Here is a 12,246-nt window from a genome sequence, read left to right as displayed (position 1 = left end):
TAAAAAGTAGAGGTGAGTGAAAATTTTTATCCCCAGAATAAACAGAGAGTTTGGTTGACAAACACATCAGCTCATTTTGACATGTCCAAACCCAAACACTTAGTATCGGTTCAACTTCTCGTTCTACACTACATTTTTAAGATACTTCTAAAGAGTTAGGTACTAAAAAAGGACCAGAATTCAAACAGTGACCACAATTTAATGTCTAAAAATGTTTTTTTGGATCTTTGAAGCCAATTTTCTAGTAAAGTATTTCGGAAAAAATATAACTCCAAATCACATGTATTACTAACCTGTGTTCAGCCAGTAAACTGGAGAGTTATGTTTGAACAACACTACCTACAGACGTGGTTTGAATTCTAAGTCTTTTATCACTTGGTCTACATACACTAGAGAAGTGGTACTGAATACAATCTAATTTCACTGTTCTTAATGAGACCATCACACACGGTTCCACTGATTTAACCAGCTCTTCACAAGAATATAGAAAAGCATATTTCCTATTCTCAGGGGCTGAAGTTTCCACACAACAGTCAGGGAGCAATCAAGGTTGCCACAGGTAGCCTTGATTCTATCAAATTCACATTCTTTGTCCCCTACTAAGTGTAATGGATTTAACAAGTCTCAACATAAACCTTAAAAGAAGAGAAAGGAAGACCTAACTTCAGAACGATATAGCAAGCTGCCCTTCTGCCTGCTGTGCATCTCTCAGTAGGACAGAAATGAAGCTGTTTTCTGTCTAAGGAATAACACAAGAGACTGGTCAGATGCTAAGATAATGCCATTTGAGAGCTCCTGTGTTTTATTTATTGCTGGGATCTGTGTCTGTGGCACCTACATGCTCAACATCAACTATACAAAATGATGAGCTTTCTAAGCTGTTAGCCAAACCCCTACTTGGTCTTCAGTAATTCAGAGATTCAGATTTTAAGCATTTTGTGATTATTAATTATTGCAGAGGGACCACAAAAGCAAGCATTAGTTTCAAGATGTCACAACTAAATATGATTCAAGAAGCACACACTGGAACAGGTTGCCCAGAGATGTTGTGGGTGCCCCATCACTGGAAATGTTCAAAGTCAGGCTGGATGGGGCTTTGAGCAACCTGATCTGGTGAAAGATGTCCCTGGCTTATGGCAGGGGGTTGGACTAGATGACCTTTAAAGGTCCCTTCTGACCCACATCATTCTGTGATTCTGTACCTGATGATGGAAAGGGGAAGCATGATGTTTATTTTAACATGTGCAGCAAAGCTACCGCACAGCATTATAAAAGGTGTTTATTGCAAAAGAAAAATGAAGTAGAAGGCATGTTTCATTGGATATCATGGAAGAACAGGGTCTTTGAGAGTTATTCTTGTTATTCTTGTGAATAACTTCAGGGAAGACCTTCAACCACTGAAGAAGCATACAGATGATTTAAGTCTGACCTCTCTAACATGTATATCACAAGACTGCTCAGCACGCTGCTGTAAGGTTCAGAAGAGCAAGGTCAGTTTGGACGATGGCAAGAAGTTTAATAAATTACTGAGTTGGAAAGGAGACAGTTGAGGAGAAGTAAATGGGCACACCAATAATTGGTGGAAATTTTCCCAGCAGCAAACTGTAACAGGAGCGATGTGTGGTGCTGCTTGTTCTTCCTCCTCATGGCAAAGGGACTCATCAGTTAACAATGAGTGTGATGCACGCATGAATCAGAACCTACATTTCTGAGAAAACATCTACAGACAGAGATAGGTGGAAAAAAACATTCAGAGTTATTTCAAAAAACCCACAAAGATCAGTGTCTCAAAGGACCTCAATGATTCTAAGTACCACTGCACCTTCTCTGAAAGTCTTGCATGTCTGCACATGTGCAAGACTCAAACAGTACAGAAAGTCTCACTGGAGTTATCTGGGATGATGACTGTAAATTTAAGAGGTTGCTAATACTCATAAGGAAGACTCTTGGAGGCAGACCTATCCCTGCCCCCTGAAAAGGTTTCTTTAATCTGCAAAGCTGCTGCTGAAGTCTGGGAGAGGGTGGTAAGAAAGTTACGGTCACAAACAGAATATAGTTCCCTCCTAGAGTTCAACATGGTTTCGGTTAAGAATTATCTGAATAATTCAACTGTAATAATATCAACACATGCTGTTGTTTTATTCAAGTAAAAAGCATTGGCTTGCAAATAATCTATTTGAAACACTGTGAGGAATGACACTGAGTTATAACCTTTTCCCACCCAATGCTTTTCAAATTAATTATGTTCCATTATTGCGCTTTTTTTACTATCACATGGCCAGTTTGAGTATGTGAAATGGCTTCTGGCACAGCCAGAGAGAGTCTTCACCAAACCACAGTTTGTGCTGATTTGGTCAGCGATTGAAACAGGGAAAAAAGAGTTACTAAGCAACAGCAGGCCAGGAGCAGGAGAAAGGTCTGCAGTCTTAACTGATACTAACTTTAAAAAGCAGTGCAGCAATAAAAGAGGGCTCAAGATGCGAACATTACTACTTTGGAAGGAAAGCAAAATCACTAGAAACTCCAGGCAGGCAGTCTCTATGAGAACTGGGTTATTCGTTCAACCCAACTATATGCTGCATGATGTATTGCAAAGACTTTTTCTGCGGAGAGATTGAGTAGCTCATTCTCAGTACTGAACAAGAAGATGAAAGACCCAGATACGGCCTTTTATTTGAGAGCCCAGGACACACAGACAGCTTTTCTCTGCAGCAGCTCTCTATTGTTACCTCAGGAAAGAGGAATGCGGTATGAGTTACGGCTATATGGGTCCCCAAGACGTTGCCATCCACAGAACTGACCTCATGTCCAGATATAGCTCTCCTTCCCTCTCACTACCTAAGGTTAAGAGGGTTGTTCCTTTCTAGAAAGCCAGCCCAAAGCCGAGTGCAATCACTCAGGCTAGGACAAGAGAATTTGCTTAGCTAAAACTCTATTAACATCATCAAGCAAGGCAGAAATCCTGGCAGTTTCCTTCCAGCATCCATATCTATTTCCTCCTCTTCTACTGTAAGCAAAGTAGTTTCACAAAGATGTGATAACAGAACATGAGTTATCACATGAACACTTACAAATTTAAATTAAAAAGCCCTTGATGTGGAAAATGCTGTGAACTCTACTACTGAACAATCAACCTTTATTTGCCTAGCTAACAGTACCTTGAGCAGAAGTTATTTGCTTTAGCTTCACCTGAAGAAAACCTGATTTCCTACTGAAGTACTGCCTTTTCCTAAGATGTAAGTTACATAGTTGTTGGGTTTTTTTTTTTTGAAGGAGACAAACGCGCAGAAGACACCACTCAAACACGAAGCTGAGTCTTCCGTACTACTGATCATTGATCCAAATGATTATCTTTTCTTCCCATTTCTGCATTCTTTCATTCTGCACTTATTTAAGTATACTAGATGTCAGCATTGACTGGTTTTCCCACATACTCCAATATACTTGAAGTGACTAAAATGAAACCACAAGAGGGAAAACTACTAGGATGACTGTTGCTGAGGAGGAAAAACCAGCAACCCAGGTCTGGTTCACTCAAACTGTCTGATGATTCGTGTTTGAAGTGCTGAGAGTTAAAGCCATCTTCTGCTCTGATTTGTACTGGTGCAAGTCAGCTGAGCTTATGAAACAGGATCTGGCACCACGCAGAGGACGGTCCCTTCACAGGATACAAGTAATAGCCACTTGAGTAAATGCAAGTTACTCATATCCTGCTAGTGGACTAATCTGTCTCTGTACATTCATGCACATTTTTAGTTGCCTCCAGGAATCTGAAGGCAAATCTCATTTGTTACCTAATGAAACTAATTTCACCAGATACAACACAAGCATACTGAAAAACCACTATTACTCATACATGAGGTGTAACCAATGCAGCATTTCTTAAGTTCTGTTTGATTAGGGTCCACTTCTGAACACTCACCATTCACCACACAAACCTCAATCTCCCTAGTTGGCTACGGTACATTCCCAGCTGATTTGCTACAAGTCTTAAAGAACAATTTGGCCTCCCCCTTCTTTATCCACAGCATACTTGTTTATTATTCATTTACACTGAACTGACTCCCAAAGAGTGGGGTGGCAGGTTGTACGTTTTCCTTGGAGCCTGAGAACTTATCTTCCCTTTTTAAAAACAGAAGGGAACCATGAATTTCTTAGTTTAACTGCAAATATCTGAAATAATGGGCATACAATGACCAACCAGCCAACCTTGGTGGCCATCCAAAAGTAAGGCACGTATACTTACTTACTATTCAAGTTTATACATACAGTTACACACAGAGAATACATACATACACACACACGCACTTTGAAATACTTGCAATGAGGTTACGCAACATAAGAAATTAAATTATTCTGGTAAAATATACAGTAAATTATAGGTCTCGATAAAGGGTACAGCAAAGGAAGATGAATGCATAATCTCTGAAGACTGAATGCACCAGAAGGGTTTAGTGACCAGGTTGCAGAGATGAAATAATCCAGTGCTCGAAAGGAACGAGCCACACAGTTTCAGTAAATTTATTAAGTCACAGTAGTACGATGACAGGAGAATAAAAAAATTACCAACTGATGCTGGACAATCGCAGGTTTATGAGCCTGACTCCAACAGAAGTCAAGATGTTCTGAAGGAGGCAAGAGGTTGCCTCCAACAGAAAGCAACAGGTTTTGAACCATAAGTGATGTGCAGCATGGGATCAGATGCAGTATCAACTCATCAGAGGTAAGCAGTACTGTGCTAACACAGCAACTCATTTCTACATAATGAAAATGCAAGAAGTCTAACCTGGACTTCAGTAAAGCATCTGACACTGCGCCATATGGCTCCATGACTGTTAGTGAGTTAGGAAAAAAACCTGACATACAAGATTTGCAAAGTTAATAAAAAAGGACGTGCTCTTTAGCCAGTAATATACCACGTTCCAAGAGAAAGTAGTGGGATGGGGCAGAACGGGTCTCGAGTTTTTTAACACCGGCAGCTACCAACACACACAAGCCGGGAAGCACGGGAAGATCATGTGAAATGCGCCAAGCACGCTCAAAGCTGAGGCTGAAGTTTGGCGGCGTGAGAGGAGAGGCCGTGCGCCTGGAAAGCCACAGCACAAACAAGCGGGGAAGCCCTCGGCGCTGGGGCGGCGGGAGGAGGGGGGGTCGCAGTCGCCCCCGCTCCGGCAGCGGCCGAACCGCCCGGCGGCCCCGGGGCGCCCCGCACCGCCCCCCCCCCCCACCCCCCCCGGGGGCCGCCGCTGCGGAGCTCCCTGCGGGCCGGGGAAGAGGCTCCCCCGCGCCGGCACCAAGCCCAGCGGCCCTGGCTGAGGTCAAGCCTCAAAGCCGCGGAGCTGCTCGCTCTAGTTTTTCGCTGAGCTTTTCTCACCCCGCTTAGAAAAGCGGGTAAGAGATTGTACGGGAGAGCGCCGTCAGCAAATGGACCTGGCTTCCCGATCCGGCACGAACTCCGCGGTGCGTGCGTGTCCGTGTGCGTGTGCCCGCGGGGCAGAGGGCGAGAGCTACCAAAAGCACGGTTTTAAACCCGGACGGGCGCCCGTCGGGCAGCGCTGCCCGACCCCGCGCCTCCCAGCCCGCCCCGCTCCGCCGGCACCGGCCCCGGGCCCCAGCGGCGCTGCCCCACGACGGGAGGGGACGGCTCCGGCCGCGGCTCCCCGCCACCCCCGGCCCCCAGCCGCGTTTGCCCCCCGGCTCCCCCGAGCAGCGGGACCGGGGAAACCTACCTGCCGAGCCGCCCAGGGCATCCTCGGTCTCCAAAACCCCTCTGTGCTTCGCCCCGCGGAGCTCGCCCTTCGATTTCCAAACGAGTTTTACCATCTTGATCATCTCGGGCAAGTCCCACGCCAGGGTCCCCTGCTGATAACCGGGCAGGCTGCCCATGGGAAAGGGCATCGGCTCTTCCCCCGTCCTCCTCCGCCTGCCCGGCTCTGCCGCGGGGAAGAAGCGCTCCAGCACCGGCATCCTGCCCCGCGCCCCCCGCCGGGGAGCCGCAGCCACCCCCCGGCCCGAGCAGCCGCGCTGGGCATCCAGAGCGGGGCGGGGGGGCCCGGCCGCCCGCCGCCGCCGCCGCCCCGCGCAGGGGGCGCCCCCCGGCCCCGGTCCCCCGGCCTGGGCCCCGCGCTGCGGGCGCGGAAGGAAGGAGCGCGGGGCTCCAGCCGCCGGGCTCGCCGCCCTCTGCGCGCCCTCAGCCCGCCGCCAGGCGCCGGCAGCCGGGGCGAAGCGGCTGGCGGGCAGGCGCGGAGCCGCCGCTCATACCGGCGCGGCGCAGCGCCGAACCCCGGGGGCGGGGGCTCGGGCCGCCGCCGCCGCCGCCGCCGCTGCTGCTGCTGCTGTTGCTGCTGGTGGTGCTGCCGGCGGCGGGCAGGGGCTGGCGCAGGCCGGGAGCGGCGGTCGGGGCAGCCGGTGCTGGGCGGGCAGAGCCACCCCTCACGCCCCTCCGTGCGCTACGGAGGAGGGAAGGGAGGAGGCGGTTTGACTTTTTTTTATCCGCGCCGTGATGCCATGGGGGAGCCCCCAGCCCCCGCCTTCCTCCTCGCCCTCGCCGGGCTGGCTACGGAGCCGGTGGGGGTTTTGGCCTCTTAGTCAAAGCCGGCGGTAACCTCGGCTGCCCGTCGGCCGGGCGGGGAGGCGGTGATTCACGTCCCGCCGCCCGCCGCGAGGGCCGGGAGCGGGGCAGGAGCCCGCCGGCGGCGTGCGGTGCCCCCGCCCGCTCCCCTTTCGGACGCCAACCCGAGGGAAAGTACCCAAAACGAGCACGGAGAAGGGCAGTGAAGGTGCCGGCGCTTGACGGGTGGGCGAGGAACGAGTTGCTGAGATTAGGGGTTTTGGGGAGGGTGCGGGGTCTGCCCTGCGTCCTCATCGCTTTGGCTTGCAAAGCTCCACCTGAACGGGTTCACGTCAGGACACTGCGTGGTGGCAGCGATCACTCACAGGCTCCGAAGAGAAGACAATTATTCATCGCTAATCGTCAAAAACAAGGCACAGCCGCCCGGCCAAGCGCTCCGCCTCATGCAGAAATGAGGCGGCGTGCGGGGCTCTGCAGCCCCGGGCAGCGCTCGGGGCCCGGCCAGCACCCCGCGGAGCACCCCCCGGAGCTGCAGCCGTCCCTTCCCTGGGATCCCTCACCGGGCGGGCCTTGCCCTTTTCCGAATTTTTATTTTGCCTGTGTTCGATGTACCCCTTTTAGCCTGCTGCTGGTACCGGCTGTCCTTCAGCCCTTAGTTTACCGAGCGTACAGCAAAGGGGTGGGGAGGGTGCGCTCCTACACCAGCACTTAGTTTTTGATAACATTGCAGAAGACTTATTTAACAGGATTGTAATAGGCATTTTAACATTTTCTAGCATGCATAGTTAATACGTTTGTTGCATTCAGGTTACATTCAACGCTCTGCCTTTTCTCCAGATGGAAAAATAAACCAGCAAACAAGCAGGATCTTCCTTCACAGAGGAAGAGGAACCAAGAGAATGGACTGAAAGTTAACAAACACCCTTACATGTAGAAAACAGGGTGCACAAGTCTTTCCTCCTCCTGCCAACACCAGCAGGGGCAGCGTGCTGTTTCCCCTGTTCTACGATCCTTTCTGCCAGGTTTATCTTAATGTTCCCACCTCAAACTGATGACTATAATGCTTGTCAAAAGCAGCCCTATTTTGACTGCAGGGTCTACTGCCATACTATTAGCCTGCTACGCTTTCAGGTGGCTCTGTCTTGAAAATCGTGAAGTGCTTCCAAAGTGTTATACTATTGCTGTTGTACTGTGATTTTGCAGAGTCCTCAGCATACAGATACCCCGACGCTTGGAACAAAGGGTTTAAGAATAAAGAAAACAAATAGATGATGTGGAGTACAGTACCACAAGCATTAACACATTCATGCAATGTATGGTTATAATTTTGTGAAAAGGCAGATTTTATTGTTTTTAAATTCATATGGCTTCTTGTGATATTTTAGGTTTTTCATATTAGTGTGTTGTGCAATTACTTTTTAAAGCAGTGTTGTTCCTGTTAGAGAGGGATAAACTGGGCAACTGAAGTTCAAATGGCTTAAAAGACATAGACTTGCCTACTGGGTGAGTTAAACCTTACACCCCAACTGCTTTGTTTTGGTTTTGAGCTACAAGGAGTTGCAGTAACTTTTTTTTTTTTCAGATATTGTTTTTGCCCTTTGTTTACCTCTGCACTTCCTGCTCCCCGCTGGGGCAAAGAGCAGAAGTGCCAGTGGTGTGAAAGACAGGCTATCCTTGCGGTCCTTCCAACTTCACTGGATGCAAAAAAGTACCAGATATCTTGGAAAAGAACATATTCACAGATGCCCAGCCCAATTTTTAGATGAACATCTGAAGATTTAAGTGCTCAACAGAACTTAGCCACCAAGCCTCTTGATAGCAGCAATAGCAATCTTCTGAGTTTTCAAAGTCGGCGCTACTTTTTTATATCCTTCAAACTGTGAGACATTTTGTGCCAGCTGGGTCACTTGGGTGTGTACCTGCCTTGTGGACAGGATCAGGCAGTCAGAATCGAAGCATTAATTGTATTTGTTTTCACTTACGGTTCTACAGGTGCAAAGCAGGAGGCTGGTCAAAAAGTAAACGGAAACTGTGATCTGTTGTTCTTACTGTTTTAGTGTTTCAAGAAACTATGTAATAAATGTAACAGACAGTATGTATTTTGTCTGGGAAAATTAGTGTCAGGACAGCGTGGAGTTTCTTTTTTTTCTTGCTTTCTGGCCAGTTTAAGGATCAGTAGTTGTGAATGAAAAAAATAAATTGTGTAAAAAATGTTGCCTGGCATTGATGGGCATGTCTGTAAATTAATACATCTTAGTCTTACTAAACTTGTACTTCACAGTTGTACTACAATTCAGTGATTACTTATCCTTAATTCATCCAAGATTTTGCTGTTACTGATTGACTTCCCTTTTGTCTTTTTTATTATAAGAATGGAGCCAGATAAAAGCGGTTCACGGGAAAGCCTGGAAGACATATATTTGATTGTGAGGTTTTCAGCCTCAAAAGTCAGCTGTAGCATCACTCTGAGAGACTTTTAAGAGGCAAAAATACTCATATTTTGCAAGTTCTCTGCTTTTCTGACTCCGGTTGTGCTGTGATGATTTACCCAACTTGACGATGTGACCTCAACATAACGCTTTTCATTGCGCTTGAGAAAAGCCATCAGAATTAAAACATAACATACTCCTACACAGCAATGTTACCCAGCCATTTGTGACTGCATTTTAAACAGTCCCTGAGGAAGCTCGGCTCACCTAAAGCTTCTCTTTTGCATTCTCACTTCCAGCCAGACTTGAAGGAAATCTTTCAACAGAGATGGACGGCTTTATTGCTACTAACCGCATTTCTCTCCAACTCCGAGTCAAAGAAGCTTAAGCGATTACAAGAGAAATATAAATGTATTAGCCCTGGCCCTCGTTCATCCTGAGAAGCGAAGCCAATGAAAAGGCGAACGGAGTCAGATCTGAAACCCTGACAAGGCAGTGCGTATTTTCACAGGTAGACTCGAGAACTGGAAAAGACTTGAGGAAAGAGTACTGTGGTGGGAGAAAAGGGAAGGGAGTAAGCTGACAGATTAATAGCTGGTGTTTCATAATTGGTGTCTCTTAAAAAGTTTTACTTGTTTGCTTATTCACTCCAAAGTTATGTACTAAGAGCAGCAGCAGCAGAATTGCATGCCAGATGGTAGAGGAAGTGCCTCGTGTATCTTTCCAGTCTATTGAAGCCTGCAGGGCCGTCGTTAACCCACTGCTCTGGTTTTCATTGCAAGTCCCTTTCTTCCCCCTTTTTCTTTTCCTTCCTTCAAAGAAAAAGGAGGGAGGGGGAAAGAGGAAAATAAAAAAAAAGAAAAGCCATGGCTTAAACTGGCAATAGCACCATCCTTTTGGCTTTGAGTTACCCTGTCCTGTGCCAAATATACTGTCTCCAGCAGCTCTCCCACAACAAATCAGTCCAGACACACAAAAGCTGTAAAAAAAGAATGGTGAAGAAAGATCCTTGATTCTCCCGTTCCACCCCCCCAGCCTTTTCCTTTTACTTCCCTCCCCACGCTTCATTCCCCAGCAATGACCTCCTGCTTGCCTGTACTGTAAGTGATATTGGGACCTCCAGCCTGCAACTTTGCTGACAGCTTCCCTAGAGTATGGGCATCTTTGCCTTTCTGTAGTAAGAGAGCATTGTAAAGGAGAAGTTATATTCTATTATTCCTCACTTCTATCTGATAGTTGATGTTTGGAAAAAAAGGGCTCATAAGTTACTAGAGTGGCAGATTCATTTCTATTGGAAACTTTGTCTATTCTTTCAGCTAACCCACACCATTGCACTGTGTCACAATTTACTAAGAGTATGTTCCCAAACAGACACCTGAAACGATTTGGTATTGTCTATTTATACAGTACATTATTAAAAAAAATTGGAAAAACACTACCAAATTTTTTAAGACTACCAAATTTTTCAGCAATTTTTCAGTACTGCAAATGTAGAGACCTGTTTCAAAGACTATTGGATACTGATTTTTAGGAAGTGTAAATCACATGTCTTTAGACAGCTCTTATTAGCGGAATCATCTTAAATCAGTAGTCACTTATGAAAAGTATGCCTTTGCCTCTGTCCTAGGGGTCGCAGAGCCATGCAGCGACAATAGGCGAGGCCATTGCCTAGGGTCAGAACCCAAGTGATGACACCATCACTGCGATCAGGTTTTAGAAGGCTTCAGGGGTGTGATGTCAGTTTTAAGATAAAAGAGAAGATTGCAAATGCTGGGGTACAGTCCTTACACATTAAAAAAAAGAAAAGGTACTGCACGTTTGCAGGACACCACAAAAGGGGTGACAGAGAAAACAAGAATATGAGTGAGTAACTTTTAGAAGGGACAAGGGAACAGAGTGCCAGAGAGGCTTGGAGAATATGACAGAAGAAACATAAGCAGGCAGAGTTATGCAGAGCTTGCAAGAATTTTTCTAATGACCTCCTGGAAGGTTTCTTTCATTGCTTAGAAAATCTTGGTATAATTTTCTTATTCTTTGCCCCACATTTGTCTCATTCCAGATGTCTATTATTTTAAATTTTATTCTTACTAATTAGAACAATTAATCTTATTTATGTCTATCATTGCCATTACTTTATTACATATGAATAATTTTGTATTTATTTGGGGACAGTTACTATGTCTTTGCTCTAGACTGGACATACTAAATTCTATAAACTCTAGCTCAGAACTTTTTTCCCAACCCTGACATTATTTTAATATTTTTACTATGAATTCTCAACCATTTACTAACTTCTTTTGGATGCATACTCAAGGTACACAGTTGGAGATTTTTTTATCTGCTACCGTCTCACTGTCAAGAGCAGTGAAATGAATTTCTAAGGGAATGGTAGGATGCACTATAGGTTATTGCCTGAGCTGTGCACAGCATCACTCCTTTAGTGTCTCACCTACTGGGAAATGTTGAAGACAGGCAGTGGTGTTCTATGGGTTCACAGTAATCTTTTGGTGGTTGTCGTCAGTCAGTCAGGCTCCTTGGAAAAAGGTTCTGGAAACGGAGGAGTGAGGGTTGCTTGAGTTCTGTAGGGCAAGGAGCCAATTCCTTTTTCATTCTTAGCATATGTGAGATAGCACATTTTTATGATTAGCAATCCGTACTACTAACTAAGCAAAAATGCTTGTGGTAAAGGAATAAACAGAAGTCCATAACTAATTGGAAACAGTGAGGTTGTGTAATTTTTCCATTGCCTGCTTTGGAAAATTAGAAGTTCAGCATACTGAGTCTGATGCTTAAAATCTCCCACAGTACACAGTGAAATTATATGTGGCTTTAAAGGAAATAACAGATAACAGGTAATAGAGTCATCTCACCTTAACAAACCATAATAAGAAAACACTAATGATAAGCTGAAGAAGAAGTAAGAAGGGAATTGCCAGCACTGTATTTAAGTGTGTTGCTAAATGTATCTGATGGACTCCAATGGTTTATATCCTCTCTCAATTCTTACATGCGAGTGAGATTTACCTGAGCCGAGGTAAAGTAAAAAGATTTAGGAAAAACCCATTGCCACCCCACAAGGCAGCTGTTATGCAGTGATCAGTGCAACGGTTTTACAATGAATGCTTAATAATGAACTAGGGTAATAGAGTGGGAGGTTAAGAACACTGCATCTAATTGAAAATGTAGGTAGAAGTCAGGTACGCAGAAAATAATAGCCTATTATACGAGACAGTGGAAATGCTAGTC

At 45.9% G+C, this 12,246-nt stretch overlaps 1 protein-coding gene across 2 annotated transcripts in view; it reads right to left on the bottom strand.

The window, feature by feature from the left end:
* The window catches only part of PDE7B (phosphodiesterase 7B), a 172,076-nt gene that overhangs the window by 73,205 nt on the left and 86,625 nt on the right, over positions 1–12,246 (bottom strand). Inside the window, exon 1 of one of the 2 annotated variants that reach the window (XM_075087728.1) lies at positions 5,730–6,246. The exons of the other annotated variant lie outside the window; for it this stretch is intronic. Within the exon in view, the coding sequence (XP_074943829.1) occupies positions 5,730–5,967 (238 nt within the window). The 5' untranslated portion in view covers positions 5,968–6,246. Of the gene's footprint in view, positions 1–5,729; positions 6,247–12,246 lie in introns of those variants that run through there. 2 annotated transcript variants of the gene reach the window in all.

This window comes from Phalacrocorax aristotelis, chromosome 3, assembly GCF_949628215.1.
Source record: "Phalacrocorax aristotelis chromosome 3, bGulAri2.1, whole genome shotgun sequence".
In the NCBI taxonomy this organism is placed as follows: domain Eukaryota; kingdom Metazoa; phylum Chordata; class Aves; order Suliformes; family Phalacrocoracidae; genus Phalacrocorax; species Phalacrocorax aristotelis.
The sequence above is the reverse complement of the archived record's forward strand: the minus strand, read 5'-3'. Positions and strand labels throughout refer to the sequence as shown.